Below are 16,558 nucleotides of genomic sequence, written 5' to 3'. Positions count from 1 at the left end.
GCCAGAAACCTTGGCATCGTACTTGACCCTTCCCTCTCCATGAACAGACAGGTCTACGCTGTCACCACCAGCTGTTTTAACACCCTTAGCATCCTCCGCAAGACCTTCCAATGGATACCCCCAGAGTCAAGGAAGACAGTCACCCATGCACTCATCAGCAGACTGGACTATGGTAAAGGACTCTATGCCACCATTTACAAGTCCCTACTCCGCAAACTACCAACATTACAGTACACCGCCACCAGACTCGTCCTCGGTATTCCCTAGCACTAACACATCAGCCAACACCTACGTAGACTCCACTGTCTCCCCGTGGTGTAAAGAGTCACCTTAAAAATGATCACTCACGTCTACAAATGCCTACACAACAACGTAACCTAATACCTCAACCACAGAATCCACTTCCACGTACACAAATGAGACATCCGATCTTCCAACCTCGCACTGTCCAAAACCCAGAGCATCCACAGAGCCTGAGCAGGCGCAAGATTCTTCTCCCACATTGCATCCAAAACCTGGAAAGAGCTACTGGCAGACATCAGAGGTGCCCCCTCCCTGAACACCTTCAGAAAGACCCTCAAGACCTAGCTCTTCGGCTAACAGACCTGCGGCCCCCCCACCCCTCAGTACCTTGAGACCCTCACGGGTGAGTGGCACGCTTACAATTACCCTGAGTGATTGATTGATTGAGTTATCATCATGTAATGATTGTTCCTCTTCTGCACTGCTTGAGGTGGTGGGGCAAAGCTCTTCCAACATAGAGGTAGAGCCGCCACTGGGGGTGCATCATCTACGTGTGATAGGCACAAGCGACTCTACCCCCGGCCCTCCTGCGCTACGTGTCCCACCATCTCTTTACCTGGACATTGACCCTGTGGCGCAATCCACTGCACGCTCTCCAAATCTGTGACTCAGCCAGCAGGAGCCTGAGCCAGGTGTGCTTTCACTGGGCTGGGTACAGCAGTCACCGCGTAGTCCGCTGGTGGACCACCCAATACAGTTGATGCAGCAGGGCTCCCTTAGGCGTGTAGTTGCAGCGCTCAGACCACACAAGTTCGGCATAGGACAGGGGCCTCACCCTCCAGAGCGTCCAGCCAGCCCAACATCATCCGTCCTGTGATGCAGGGAGACGGCACCCACCGTTAGTAATCCCCTCCGTGCACCCCGGTGTAGTGGTGGATCATAGTATACGAAGCGGACCTCACCACGTCGGTGCGCAGGATCACCTCTACCGTTGACTGCACCAAGGTGCGCAAGGCGGGCTTCTCACACAGGTCAGCTATGTGTCTAAATGCGACCTGCCAGACTTTCCCAACCAATACGGGCAATCGTCGCACATCAATGTCTCCCGCCACTGCTCATCGACTCCACACCTACTCCACATCCCACTCCAGTCCATAGACGCAGGTCCAGTGAGGGTTCCAGGAGCCAGGCGCAGGTCCAGCGAGGGTGCCAGGCGCAGGTCCAGCAAGGGATCCAGGAACCAGGCGCAGGTCCAGCAAGGGATCCAGGAACCAGGCGCAGGTCCAGCGAGGGATCCAATAACCATACCCAGGTCCAGCGAGGGATCCAGGAACCAGACGCCGGTCCAGCGAGGGATCCAGGAACCAGACGCATGTCCTCCGTGGGAACCAGGATCTCATCCTGGTCAACCAGGATGTTGGGTGGCTTGAAGGGGTTGTTGATGTGTGCTGCACTATGCCCTGCATTTTTCCTTTTTTGGTGTGCATCTTTTATATTGGAGGTGGATAGATAGGCATAGTCCAAACTTGTGGTTTAGCGTGCCTTTTTCTATCCCTGAAGAGCTTATCGCTGGATTCCACCCGCTATCACCGGTTTCATTAACGCCATCGCACTAATGTTAGCGGGGGTTTTTGCCGCTGATCTCTGAAGCTATCGCCTGTTAGCAAAATGTTGCTAACAGGGCGATAACTTGCAGGGATCGACGGCGATAGGAAAACTAGCGCTAACCTAGGTTAGCAATAGTTATTGCCATTTCTTGGTAATCTGCCCCTTGGAGTTACATGAAAGTTCATGTTAAAGGGCACCATGTAGAGAGAGAGAAAGCTGGGAGGTAGAGGGAGAAGGGGTGAAAGAGACGGAGGGACAGGGCGGAGGAAGAGACAAAGAGGACACAATGAAGGAGGAGCAGAAAGGAACATGACAGGGCAGTGAGCAGAACGAAAAGCAAAAATATGTGAGAGCAAGAGAGTGGAGTGGTACTGAAGGAGAGAGAGAGAGAGCGTGAGAAGGAGTTTAGACCGTACACAACCACAGTGACCGGGAGGCGGAAGGTTGAGAGAGAAGAGGGATAGAGGAGGTGGGGCATACAGTTAGAGATGGAGACACGAGAAATGAGGGCGAGAAAGATGGGAGATAAAAAGACAGTGAGAGTGCGAGAGAAAGTGGCAGAAAGAGAAATATGTCATATTAAGAAGATTTGTAGGGTGTGCATATCACCCATAGGGTATCCTGCTAGCTATGGAGGGGAGCTGCCCTGACCAGAAATGTATTGTAAGAGCCAGCCAATTTTAGGAAAGATTTGCTTTGGGATGCAGAAAAGAAAATGCGCAAGATCAGGCTCTGGCTCGAAGAATGCGGGCATTTGGGCAAGTAGGGGGCCAACAGAGCGGAGGTGTCTGGTCAGGGTGTGGCATTTGATGCAAGTGTTAAGGTATTTGGGGCCTTGCTTATGTAATGCTCTGTATTTGTAAGTGAGGAGATGGCAAGTTTGTGTATGAGGAACCAGTGGCGTCACGAAGGTGTCTAGCTATGTTTGTGTGGAGTGGCAGATTCAGAGTGAGTCTGGCTGCTGCGTTCTGGATATCCTAGAGTCTGTGGGTGCGTTGCAAGGTGATTCCAACGTAAAAGGTGTTATCATAATCCAGTCATCTGGTGATCAGTGCTTGAGTGGTGGTTCTCCAGGTGCTTAGTGTGAGACATCTATAGACTTTCGTGAGGAGTTTGAGGTGGTGGAAGCAAATGGAGGTAACTATGCTGACTTGCTGATACATCGAGATATGATTGTCAATCACGATACCTGGGTTTCTTGAAGGGTATGGGGGTGTCGGTCCTAATTTGGAGGTCCACCAGGCTGTGGAGTCTTTCCTAAAGAGGACCACTACCGCCTTGTTGGAGTTGAGCTTCAGACAGTAGTCCACATCCAGTTGATACCTCAGTCATGCAGCTGGTGACCTTCATCTGGTATTGGAGGTGTTGTCGGGGAGGAAGAGGGTGAGCTGGGTTTCATTGGTGTAGGAAATGCTGTTGAGTGTAGAATTAGATGATTCTGGTGAGTGGGGCCTTGTAGACACTGAAGAACACTGGACTGAGCAAGGAGCCTCGAGGGACACCATGGATCAGGTTGAAGGCAGAGGACGAGAATAGGGTCCGGTTTACAGATTGGTTGTGATCTGTCCATAAGAAGCTGATCCAGAGGATGGCGGGTTCTCATATTCTGGTGTTGTAGAGGCGTTGGATGAAGATGGGATGGGAAGCCTTGTCAAAAGAGTCTGAGAGGTCGAATATGATGAGTGGCGTTGTGTCCTCCTAGTCTATGATGAGACAGATGTAATCCGTGGAGGCAATGAGGGTGGTCTTGTTGCTGTGGTTCTGTCTGAAATCTGATTGCGAGGGTCCCCGAAGGTGGTTGGTATTGATGTGGTGAGCCAGTAGCTTGTTGACTTCTTTAAAGACTCTTTCCATGTAGGGGATGAGGGAGATGGCGCTGTACATCACCAAAGCCTTCGGCTCCGCTGAAGTCTTGTTTAGGAGGAGTAAGATGATATGTTTAGGAGGCGTTTTCCATGCATCCAGGAAGGTGACGGTCGTGAAAGAGTCATTGAGGATTGGCATGTGGATGGGGCAGATTGGGTTGAGTCCTATGAGGATGATGAAATGGAGACATGGATGCAAGGGGGCTCCCAAGAGGTGCTATGCATGGTGGTGGCTGTTTCCTGGGTGTTGATAGTAGGCCAGCACATCTTGTGAGTAAAGCGGTGTACTATATGGTGGCGTGCAATCTCACCTTGTAATACACTCACTAATCCATCTTGGGTCCTGTCAGGCTCTTATGCAAACAGTAGGCAGCTGTGGTTTCGGGTAGTCAGGCTTTAACAGAGGAAGGAACAAGTGCAAAGCATTTAAAAGCACCAATATAGTTAAATAAGAAAGAAATGCAACACCAGTTTATTAAAAAAAAAAAACTCTTATTTTTATGAATAGTTGAACATTAAAATGAACAAAATCCACCTGAATGTTCCGAAAATTTAAATTACTAAGCAGATAATAAGTCACTGGTTTTCATTCAAATTGCAAAGAAACATTGGTAATTACCGCGGTTCGTGTTTACTTTGAAAACCTTTGTAAAGCTGAGTACGGCTACTCGGGCCCAATCTGGGTGACCAACTCCAGCAGGGGGCGATTCACAGGGGCCAAAAAGACTTGGCCAGACAGTTATCTTGCCTATCCGCTGACGGGTGTTTTCCTGGGCTTACTCTTCGGTCCACGGTCAATGTGCGGTGACTTTGGCTACAGGGGTCAACTTGTTTTTACATTTCCGTCTGTATTCATCCATATTTGTTTTGTGTGTTGAGAATAAATGGAACTGTAAAATGGTATATTTCTTTTATTTAACGCTATTGTATTCTATTCAAATAGCTTTATTTCGGCCTCCTGGGCTATCAAAAGTGCAAGTACTACAGTGTATAATAAAAAAAACAATACTGTACAGTACAGTCTGACGTAAGCCAATCAAATGTTACAAAAAACGCCAAAAGTGCCATGATGGGTTCAGTTATCGGCCTGCATAAATAAGATTAAATACTAAAAATAACAACAAAGTTGTTGCACTACAATTTAATATGAACAAGATAAAATCCGAGAATCACAGTGAGTTAAGGGGGGGGTGTTTTTTCCGCAAAGTATCCACATGGCTCCCAGGAGCTTGGCTACAGGTATGGCAAGCTCTTAGCTGCAATCAGACCTCAAAATTCTAAGTGCAGCCTAGTGGCTATACTGATGTAAATGCATATGGCTATGTAACTCTTAGACATGCACTCGTATATCAAGGCCTGTCATGTTTTAGCAAATTAAGCAGCCACATGTAAGAAAACATTACACTCACAAGTATATATTATCATTATACTACAAATATATGTTAACATATGCCTGTATTTAATATAATCTCATTCTGTTTTTTTAACTCGCCACGCTGTCTATCTGCTCAGCTGTTGCCTGGAACTTATGAAGTCAGAATGGAGAGTCTCTCAGCAGAAGTATCATTTTCAGTATTTTTTCACTTTTAAAAATTAATGCAGATAGGAAAAGCATTGGTTTCTGCCTGTATTTATCTGTAAAAACGGAAAACCAGAAGCCTTAGTTATGCTACTATTGGGCCTGCAGCACTCATTGTGTCGCCCACTTAAGTAGCCCTTTAAATATGACTCAGGCCTGCCATTGCAGCCTGGGGGTGCAGTTTTAGACTGCCATTTCGACCTGGCAAAATACATCTTTTGCCACGCCTAAATCGTCCCTTTAAATACTGATGTCACCCCTGGGGTAGACCCTGAACAGCCCATAGGGCGGGGTGCAGTGTATTTAAAAAGCTGGACATGTACTTGTAAGTGTTACATGTGCTATAGTGAAAGGGGTGCAGGTGAGGAGTCCTATCGGAGGTGTCTCTCTGACAGGTCATGTGAAAGGGGTCTTGGCGAGGAGTCCTTGGATGAAATGTGTCTAGTCGATGAGACATGTGAAAGGTGTGCTGCTGAGGAGTCCTGTGAAAGGTGTGTAGGTGCGGAATCCTAAGATAGGTGCCTTGATGATAGGTCATGTGAAAAGTGGCTTTGTGATAGGCCATGTGATTCATGTTGGTTCTGAACCCTCGGTGGGTAAGTAGTCCTAGAGCGCCATCATGTGCTGCTTTCAGGTAAAGCTGCGTGGCTCACTTCTGCAGCCAAAGGAAGTGAGGGCTGATAGAATGGAGCACTGCAGTCTGTGTGACCGGAGCACTGCAGTCTGTGTGACCGGAGCACTGCAGTCTGTGTGACCGGAGCACTGCAGTCTGTGTGACCGGGGCACTGCAGTCTGTGTGACCGGGGCACTGCAGTCTGTGTGACCGGGCACTGCAGTCTGTGTGACCGGGCACTGCAGTCTGTGTGACCGGAGCACTGCAGTCTGTGTGACCAGAGCACTTTGTGAAGTGGGGTAGGACACAGATTGTCAGGGATGCGCTAATTTGGGGGAGACTCATAGTGCTGAGGCAGGGCAGGTAAGTGGGGACCACCTATTGTCTGCATATTTTTGTCTCATATCTATTTACTTCAGTGCCAGTGCCCCGCTGCAGGGTCCACCTCAGGGGGTTCACAGTGTCCCAAGGGATTGTAAACATCAGTGTAAGGTCAAACCCACTGCATTTTCTCTTTCTCTCTTCCCCCTCCCCCCCCACTCCCTCTCTCACCCTGTATCTCTCTTTCTCTCAACAGGGAGGGCAATGGCGAGGGTCACTTTCCGGAGCTTCGGACCCATCGACCTCAACAACCAGCTGAATGGCCGGGCGCTGCTGCAGGAGGTACGTGCAGTGCTTTACACCACAGCTGCAGCAAGCAGGGGGGTGGGGGGGGGGGTGAAGGCTTACTCAACAGACCTCTATCTAGGCCCCCAGCAGATGGACTGGAAGACTGTGTGAAGACACAGACTCCTGCCTTACTCTTCTTACCAATCCTCAGCATGGGTGGCGTGAGGGGGGGATGTGCTCTGCACACATTACTTTTTCACCAGCCATCACTCTCTCAAGCTGCTTTGCTTATATTTGTAAAGTGCATGTTTTAAACCCCTCTTTCCTTTCCCCTTCCTTGTACTTAAAGCATCTTAAATGGACTCTTGAATGCCCCCCCCCCCCCCCAGCAGATGGTACGATACACCTCTGCCTGTGTGGTTTATGTCTGGTAACAGACCTGTTACCATGGCGATCGCCCCCTCTTTCAAGCACTCAAGTCACACAAGTCCCCACGTCCTGGGTTCCAGTCTTTCAGGGACTCCCAGAAGTAGTTTGACAGGTATAAAGGATATAATGAACTAAGAACGTAGCACTTTAAATATATTCAGTATTCTAGAACGTGACCTTTGCACTTCTAAATGCATTTCTTTTTAACTAGAAATGTAACCTCTTAGTGGGAGTTGCAGACACTGATTGCTCATCAGGACACTGGTTGCTTTCCGTTCTTAGCACTACTTTTGCCACCTCTGAGGGCAGTGGTCACATTGGTAATGCCATGGTTCACAAGGGGCAAGCCAGGAGTCGCAATAGAGACCCCAGTCAACCGCAAAATGATGTCCAATGTATGCCCTCTCTTAGAGAGAATTCATGTGGTTTATTTTCGTGCTTGTTTTAGGTAGTCACTTAATCCTTCTTGGCTTTAGATGCAGTAAGTTTGTTTTCTCCCTCTGCAGGTCTGCAACATTCTGGAGAACAGGTTTCCATCGTCCGGTGTTCAGTTGTACATGAAACAATCTCGGGCCAGCCTGGACTGTAGGACCGTGGTGGGGTCCCCGTAACTCATGGGATCTATTGTACCACCAGCCTCTTAGAGAGTCCTTGAAGACATCCCAATGACCGTTGAACACAGCCGTGTGCGGCTTGGAGATGAAACCGCTAGCCATCATCACTTCTATCATACAAGCAGGCCAGATAACAACTCCACCAATGCTCCACCCGGTGCCACGAACCTGCCATATCCTTTCTAATTGTTCGGATCACTGTGAACGAAATTTCTTCTTGAAGAAGGAATTTGGTCCTACGATGTGCGAAGTTCAATCCATTCCCTCAATGTGGGTCATGTTAAACTCTCTGCGCGAAAATGGAGATGACTAGTGTTATAAGACAGAAGGACATGCAGTCAAGGGTTGGCCTCCATGCAGTCAAGGGTTGGCCTCCATGCAGTCAAGGGTTGGCCTCCATGCAGTCAAGGGTTGGCCTCCATGCAGTCAAGGGTTGGCCTCCATGCTGGTAGGGTTCATGCAGATTCAGAGGAACTTGGACAAAATGATATGTTTGAAAGAGCTATGGGAATAAAATGAAAGCTGCAGAGGAGAACACTTTCTAAGAGTATTTTAGCATATTTAACAAAAATGTAAATGGGCTTTAATGGAAATGCAATTTTGTAATAGGTCCATGCGGATCCATTCAAGATTTTCAGGATATCTACAGAAATAAATGTACGTGGAGTGAATCTAAATGAAGGACATTAGTGACGTCAGTGGATCGCTTGAAATCTGCATGGATCCTGACCACCTGAACCTAAATAGGGCCCACTGAGGTGGAGGGGCGGGGTGTTCCAGGTCTTCAGATCCTTCCTGAACTGAGGTGGAGAGGGCGGGGCGTTCCAGGTCTTCAGATCCTTCCTTAACTGAGGTGGAGGGGCGGGGCGTTCCAGGTCTTCAGATCCTTCCTTAAATGAGGTGGAGGGGCGGGGCGTTCCAGGTCTTCAGATCCTTCCTTAAATGAGGTGGAGGGGCGGGGGTGCCAGGTCTTCAGATCCTTCCTGAACTGAGGTGGAGGGGCAGGGTGTGCCAGGTCTTCAGATCCTTCCTGAACTGAGGTGGAGGGGCGGGGTGTTCCAGGTCTTCAGATCCTTCCTGAACTGAGGTGGAGGGGTGGGGTGTGCCAGGTCTTCAGATCCTTCCTGATCCGACTGGCTGACCTGTTTGTAGGTGACACTATGGTCTCAGGGGCTTATTTACAAGTCCATTGCGCCACCCGTGTGTAACATTTTGGGACGCACCAGTGGCACAGTGTGCCTTCCCATATTTACAAAGCCATGTAAGGTCTAGCCTAGACAGCGCTTGCGCTCTTGGGCGATCTGTTGTCTGTACTTTGTGGGGCCTGACTCCTCCCACGCTTTGGATTAGCTTTCGTGACTGTCATTTCAAAATGGCAGCCTGCAAATGGCTAATGGTGAGTGCATGCCCCACCTTTTCTAAAAATTTTACTCCCATGGAGAATTGTGGTGGGAGCGAGCAGCAATGTGCACGCTGCATCTATGTGCAGTGCTGACCTGGGAGTGCAGCCGATGAGTACTTGTTGTTGTTGTCAGTTCAGAAGGAAATGGTCACAGTGGAAGTCACATCAGTGTGGTACAAAAATTATAATAAAGTTATTCAAACATCACCATGATATTGGCAAATCAATGCGATTTTATTCTATTCATTATCACATGATTATTTATAGGCAGCATGATTGTCTGTACATTTAGAAGTGCTCAAGAGGATGTTTGTGCTATGTGCAATTTATACATCAGATATAGCTACAACCTATCCAGCATAAAGATGTCAAAGTAATACAAACAAAACATAGCAAATTGTGTGCTCAGTGAATTGATCTCTGTCGTCAATGCTTGAAATGTGGGGAGAAAGACCGTCACTGTTTCGACCCCTATATGAGGAGGATTGAGGAGGAGGAAGATGGCCGCCGAATAGGAGCTCCTCCGCAGAGCTCCAGGGTAGGGGAATACGAAATCTGTATTTATCCCCGGTTTACCTGAATCCGAATGCTGCATCTCTACCATTGAAACTGCTACCATTGAAATTTAGGGAGTGAAAGCAAATTAGATTATCGTCTTACCCCAGGACTCAACGCTGACTTGCCCGGACTTCTTCGCTCCCTGGGCAGCGTCCTGGCTCTCTGGTTTGCCCCAGCGGTTCCACTCATCGCCCGACCTCCGTGGCACTCGTTGGAGGCCTGCGTTGTGGGCGCCCGCTGCTCCGGTCCTGACCCGACCTCTGCCCGGTCAGAAGAGCAGACCCGATGTTACCTGCACTCGCTGTTGGCCCTTACGGACGCCGCCCGGAGCCTGCCGCTTGATGCAAACACCCGATCAGACCTTGTGGTGCGGCCCCGGCTGAATCGCTGCTGTTCCTCGGAGGTGACTGCCCTGTGGTATCCTGGGAACCGACGCCGAGGATTTAGACCACTGCGATCCACGAGAGCCCCCCCCCCTCGTCGTAGGCCTGCGTTGTGGGCGCCCGCTGCTCGAATCCTGACCCGACCTCTGCCCGGTCAGAAGAACAGACCCAGTGTCCCGATGCCTTAACTTGCACACGCTGTTTGCCTTAACGGACGGTGCCCGGAGCCTGCCCTTGATGCGAACACCCGATCAGACCTTGCGGCTCGGCCCCAGCTTCCCGCTGCTCACCAGGGGCCATTTGCAGGCACACTGAACCACCGCAAGATGGACGGAGGACGCTCTTCGTGAGTGTGGACAGCACGTTGGATTCATTGGAGCCGACGTTGTGAAGCCAACGCTGGAGCTGAGTGATTCGCTGGAGCTGAGTGATTCCCCAATCAGTGTCGGAGCACTGCGGTCTTGGCGCGCTTTCGCTTAAAGTGAGCACACTGTGTTCTATGGGGGGTCCTTTACTTTACCTTACTTTAATTTCATTAAAGTGAATTGGCTGGGGTTGCTGCCCCCCCCCCCCCCCCCCCCGTTGCTCACTTGGTCTGGGCCTTTGTTTTTAGGAGAAAAAAGGAGGAAAAATCCCCCAACCGACACCTGAACAAAGGTACCCGGTAAGGACGGCCCCAGAGATTCTTTGAGCCTGATCTGCCTTGTGGCTCTTTTACTCGCAACCTCTGATGAAACTCTGGCTCACTGCTACCATTTTAGAGTCTGATTGCGTTTCGCTGCCACCATTTTGAACCGCACATGAAAGCCCAACGCTGCCTTGTCATTGGTCCGTCCTAGAAAACCTTTCCATCAACTCTCACTTAACTGCATCCTTACATGGGGTGCTCCCCATGAGCTAACATTCCACATTCTCCCCTACTTTCTCTGTCCAGACGATCACCCGAAGACCGTCTCCATGCTCTGACATGCCCAGTACTCCTCCTGCCTCACCCCCCGCAACGACAGAAGACCGTGCCCTATTCCTTGGACCTGATCCCTGGGCCATCAACCATACGCTTTCTCCCAAGAATCCGGAACTTTCTTTTAACCTTCCCCCACCAGACAGGCCTGTCAATACTTTGACGACTTCTCATTGTTTTACGCGCTTGCCCTTCCTTTTTCCTCTTATCTCTCTTTTTCACTCTAAGCCTCCACCCCTCCTATCTGTCACGCACCCTGACTACCTGCTCTAAACTTTTTCTCCTCTTCTGCCCCTACCCTCCTTATACCCCCATCACTTATTTTATCAATATCAACATGCACTTTAAATTGATTGTATTAATCCTGTAACTTAAAATATACTCTCATCTCACTGTCATTACTATCATTACTTTATCATTTACTTTTTCATTACTGTTGTTGTTGAACCATTCACTGCTTATTCCATAAACTATATGTGTCATTACCGTTGTTGTTTGTGCCACTTACTGCATATTTCATACCTATATTCATCATTACTGTTGTTTCTCTCTACTGTATTGCCACTTACCTCCCTATCCATTCTATTCCCCTCTCTGCTATACAAAGTCTTCCCCCTCCTCACCCTAGGAGAATCACCACTGCCCGCCCGAACTCAGATTCTTACCTCTCCCCTACCCTACTGCTTACCTCATCCCAACCCTTACCCCAATCTGCTACCCCCCTACCTTATGAGCACTGAACCCCTGCTCGGTCACCAACCTAGACCTCTTTCTGCCCTCTTTGGCAACCTTCCTAATCTTAATCTCCCCCCTGCCCTCCGCTAACTTGCACAATTTTTCCTCATTACCCCCCCATCAACCCCACCCACCTACATCTTCTCCCCCCCCCCCCCGTATCGGCAGCAGGGTCACAAAAAAAAATCGAACCCCCGCCCGCCCCTCCCACACCCTCATCGCTCTTACACAAATACCCTTCCCCCATTCTTCCCCCCATCATTGCCTGCCTCTCTTTGTCCACCGCCACTTCCCCCCCCCCCCCCTAGCCAAACCTCTCCACCACGCCCTTCTCAAGCTCCAACTGACAAGCTCCCTGCACTCTCCAAACATGGCCCCAACTCTTGGACAATTCCATACCCTACCAACCTATCAAACAATGCCAAAAAGGACCTCAAACATAAACTCCTAATCCGAAATCCTGAAACCCTTATTGAAGACAACTACCACAGCCTCACTTCCCCCATTAAAACCAACTATATTTTCTACACCAAACGTCCCTCCAAATGGAAGAGCACCTTTGTACAACACCTCCCAGTATCTAGCTCGATTTAAAATCCCCCATGGTCACAAACTCACCACTTACCCAACCTCTCTTTTCCCTGGTGAACTAACCATTTCCATCTACAAAACTGGAAACATCCTGATTCAAGCCTCCGAACAGCACCTCGCAATTTTTGAACTCCTCTTTAACACTCTTACCGACCAGCTGTTACTACATACCCCCCAAACCGCCCCTACTCACAACCCTCTCCCCAATGACAGTCCTTGTTCAACAACTCCTATTCAGTCACCCTCTCTTGAACCATCCCCGTCACTATCCGATCCCCCATCACCTCACCAACCCCCTTCCACACCCCCACTCAACTCCCCTCCGCCCCCCCTGAGACCAACCCCCCCCACCCCCATGCTACTCCCAACCTTAATAACACAGCCCTCACACTAACTCCTATCCTACCCTCCTCTCTGGATCCAACCCCCTCTCACCCCCACAATACACTCCCCCAATCCCCTTGCCTCCCAATGACCGACCAACTCTAACACCCTGCAACCTCCCCTGTACCCCTCTTTCCACTCCCTTGACAACCGTAACTCCTCAGATCACCCCTTCCCGCACAAACTTCACTTCCACCCTTTTTACCGCTACTGCATCCCCTCTCGCCCCCATACTCTCCCCCCCTCTCCCCCGCCACCCCCGCCAAGACATCACATGTAATTCCCAGCCCTCCATGTCAACACCGGCACATACACTCCTCCTTTCCCCTAACCTTTCCCAACCCCCCTCCTAGCACGAAACCACCTGCTGTATCGCCCCCTAGCAATACGACCGCTCCAAACTGCCAACAACCCCTCCCTACTCCTAACCACATCCCTAACCCCTCCTCCAACCCAGTCACCTCCACTTCCTTCCTACCCGACCTCTGTCAGTCACTTCGTAATTTAAACCACAATCTCTCTACCCTAACTGCTGAACTCACCCTTCTCAGAAAGGATCTCAATGGGATCAACTCCCACAAACCCATATCCCGCCCCTCTTGGCCCTCTGCCCATAACACTAGCCACAGAAAACACCCATATCCTAAACATTGGATACCATCGCCTCTCCTCACCCGCTCTGACAGGCCCCTTCGAACCTTGAATCCCTACTCCGCCCACGACATCTCTGCCCTCTGCAATGCCTACCTTATCCATCTCCCTCCTATTGACCCCTCCCTCCAAGATCCCAGTTATCCTGGGGACTAGCAGAATCCCTGAGGCTCCGAGCGCCCCTAGTCCCGCTCGGCTGTCCGACATGCGTCTGAAATCTCAAACCATCCTCAACGAGGATGCTGACATTGCCTTTTTTACTGAAACCTGGCTCAGTGACCACTCCATACCCATCCTTGACCTCCTGGCCCTCCCTGGCTACTCTATTCTCAGAAAAGGCAGAACTGAAAAAATAGGGGGAGCTTTAGCAATTATTTATAAAGAAGAACTTCAACTCTCCTCTATTTCTAACACTGACTACACAACCTTTGAATACCTAGGAGCCAAACTTAAAATTAAACCCCCCCCTCCTGCCCCCCCCCAATCCAACTCCATAACATATACCACCCTCCTGGTGAATCCCTTCCATTTGCCGAAGAACTATCCAACCTTCTTACTAAATCGCTACTCTCCAACTCCAATGGTCTGTTCCTTGGAGATCTTAACCTCCACTGGAATGAGCCCGACGACCCTGCAATTGTCCTTCTCAACAACCTCCTTGTGATCAGCGACCTCAAACAGTTCTGCCACTCCCCCACCCACGCCAAAGGAGCTACGTTTGACGCCATCATCTCCAACCCTGATCTGACACCCTTATCCAACATCATCCCCATCGATTGGTCTGACCACCATCTTATCTTGTTCTAGATCTTCCCTCCGGCCCGATACAAAAAAATAAGACTACAACTGTGACCAGAAATCTTAGGCAAATACCCCTCGGCACTCTGGAATTTAAACTCCAATCCCAACTCGGTCTCACTGCCCCCTCCTCTAATGCTAACGAACTCACTGAGCACTTTAACAAAACTGTCACTGAGGTTCTAGACCAACTTGCCACCCTGAAAACGAAAACGCAAAAAATTTCCCCTCTAAATCATGGTTCACCCTTGACCTTAATAAAGAAAGACGCTCACTGAGACTATCTGAAAGAACATGGAGACAACACCCTTCCCCATCCCATCTTGCTCTCCTCAGAAATGCAAGATCCTCCTACAAAAAACACATCTTTTCGGAAAAAGCATCTTTCTTTCGTTGTCAACTCTCCCGTGCCAAAAACAGACCTCGAAAACTGTTCAATATTATTAGAAGTCAAACCTCACCTGCACTCCCTAACCCTATGGCCTCCACTAACAAATGTGAAGAAATCGCGAACTTTTTCAGCGAAAAAATCGCTAAAATTGACTGTGCTTTCCTCCACCCCCAACCCTCGCCCACCCCTCAACACCCCCTGGATACTATACCCTATTCACCTCTCCCCTTAAACCCACCATTGACTCCCTCACTCACTCCTCATCTCATCGGACATCCCTCCTGAAATCCTGCCCAATATCCTACCGCTCAAAAATAACGCCACATGGCATAACTTCCACCCCGTCTCTGAACAGGAAGTCTTCAACATCCTACCAAAACTCAAACCCTCCTCCCACACTAAAGACCCTCTCCCCTCCGCACTCGTCCAAGATCTCAAACACGTCATCGTTCCCTACTGGACCAACATCATTAACACGTCCTTCTCTACAGGAAATATCCCCATTTCCCTACAACTCGGACAAATCACCCCCATCCCCAAAAATCCCAAAGCTGACCCCAATGACCCTACCAATCTCCGCCCCATCTACAACCTCCCCCCCTCCTCTCCAAAGCCCTCGCAAAGTGCGCCCTCCACCAACTGAACAAACACATTGACACATTTAACCTCCTCGACCCCTTTCAATCGGGCTTCCGCAAAGGTTGCAGCACTGAAACAGCACAGCTCAACATAGTTGACGATATTCACTTAGCCCTGGACAAGGGCGAGAGCTACCTACTCATCCTCCTTGACCTCACCGCGGCATTTGACACAGTCTACCACCCAACCCTACTCAATGCACTCAAAGAACATTTCGGCATTAATAGCACGGTCCTTTCCTGGTTCACATCCTACTTCCAACATAGAACCCAACAAATCAAAATTCAAAACAGCCTCTCCAGGCCAACCCCTGTCTCCCTAGGTGTTCCTCAAGGATCCATCCTCTCCCCCGCCCTTTTCAACCTCTTTATGGAACCCCTGACCATCATACTCAAACAAGCAAATATCAACTATCACCTATACGCTGACGACACACAACTGTACTATAAAATAAAGTCCCATGCCGATATCCTTCACCTTAACACTACACTTACCAAGATCCAATCCTGGTTCCATAATAACCATCTTAAACTAAATCCTAACAAAACTGAGATCATCCTCTTCTCCCTCAAAAACAACCCTCTCCCCAGCCAAACATGGATCCCTGACCTGAATGCCCTTAACTGTTCTTTCTCCCTTGCCGAATCTGTCAAATCACTGCATCACCATCACCAATAAACTCACACTCCACTCCCATATAAAGAACTCAGCAAAAAGTGCACTTTTCACACTCCGACATCTCAAAAAAATCAAACCCTTCATACCAGCTGATGACTTCAAACTAATTGTCCAATCTCTGGTCCTATCCAAAATTGATTACGGGAATGCCCTTCTCTCCGGTACTCCCCAAATCCACCTTGCCCCCATCAAAGCCGTCCTCAACCTTGCAATAAGACTGACAACCAACTGTGACCGCCTCGACCGCATCTTCCCTGCCCTCAAGGCCTTCAAATGGCTCCCCATGGAAGGCAGATCCTCCTACAAAATTGCATGTGTCGCGCACAAAGCCCTCTACCAGAATACCTCTCAACCAAACTCAAAAGAGCTGGCAGTGCCCGTACGCTGAGAAGCTCCAACACTCTTCTGCTCATACCCCCCTCTTCTAAAAAAAAAAAAAAAAAAAAAAGCCTCGAAATCCCGCTCCTTCTCCGGCAAGGCCCCAACCATTTGGAACCCCCTTCCCAAAGACCTCCGCTGCAACCCCTCCTACGACAGCTGCAAAAGAAACCTTAAAATTCACCTTCTCAATAAATTATTGGGGTAATCACTCCCCTGATCTCCGCTCACCATACCCTCCCTCCTTACTATGTGCAATAAGTCCCCCCCCTGGCATACTGTTATATCACTACTTATAACTTCATTCTGGTCCTCTCATTTCGTTTTCTGTTTACAATTTACGCAATCTACCAAATATGTAATATTATTTTTTCCTTTATTTTTATAGAACATTGTGTTTAATTGCTTTAACTATTGCTATTGTTGTGTCCAAGTTTATTTGTCATTGT

General features: G+C 49.2%; 1 protein-coding gene across 1 annotated transcript in view; it reads left to right on the top strand.

Moving 5' to 3' along the window:
• Positions 1-9,189, top strand: part of LOC146869402 (uncharacterized) — a 77,724-nt gene extending 68,535 nt beyond the window's left edge. The window contains exons 3-4 of the mRNA XM_085599740.1: positions 6,486-6,571; positions 7,453-9,189. Of these exons, the coding sequence (XP_085455866.1) occupies positions 6,486-6,571; positions 7,453-7,557 (191 nt within the window). The 3' untranslated portion in view covers positions 7,558-9,189. The remainder of the gene's footprint in view (positions 1-6,485; positions 6,572-7,452) is intronic.
• Positions 9,190-16,558: the final 7,369 nt, after the last annotated feature.

The sequence above is a fragment of the Triturus cristatus genome, chromosome 1_1 (genome assembly GCF_964204655.1).
Source record: "Triturus cristatus chromosome 1_1, aTriCri1.1, whole genome shotgun sequence".
In the NCBI taxonomy this organism is placed as follows: Eukaryota; Metazoa; Chordata; class Amphibia; order Caudata; family Salamandridae; genus Triturus; species Triturus cristatus.
The sequence above is the reverse complement of the archived record's forward strand: the minus strand, read 5'-3'. Positions and strand labels throughout refer to the sequence as shown.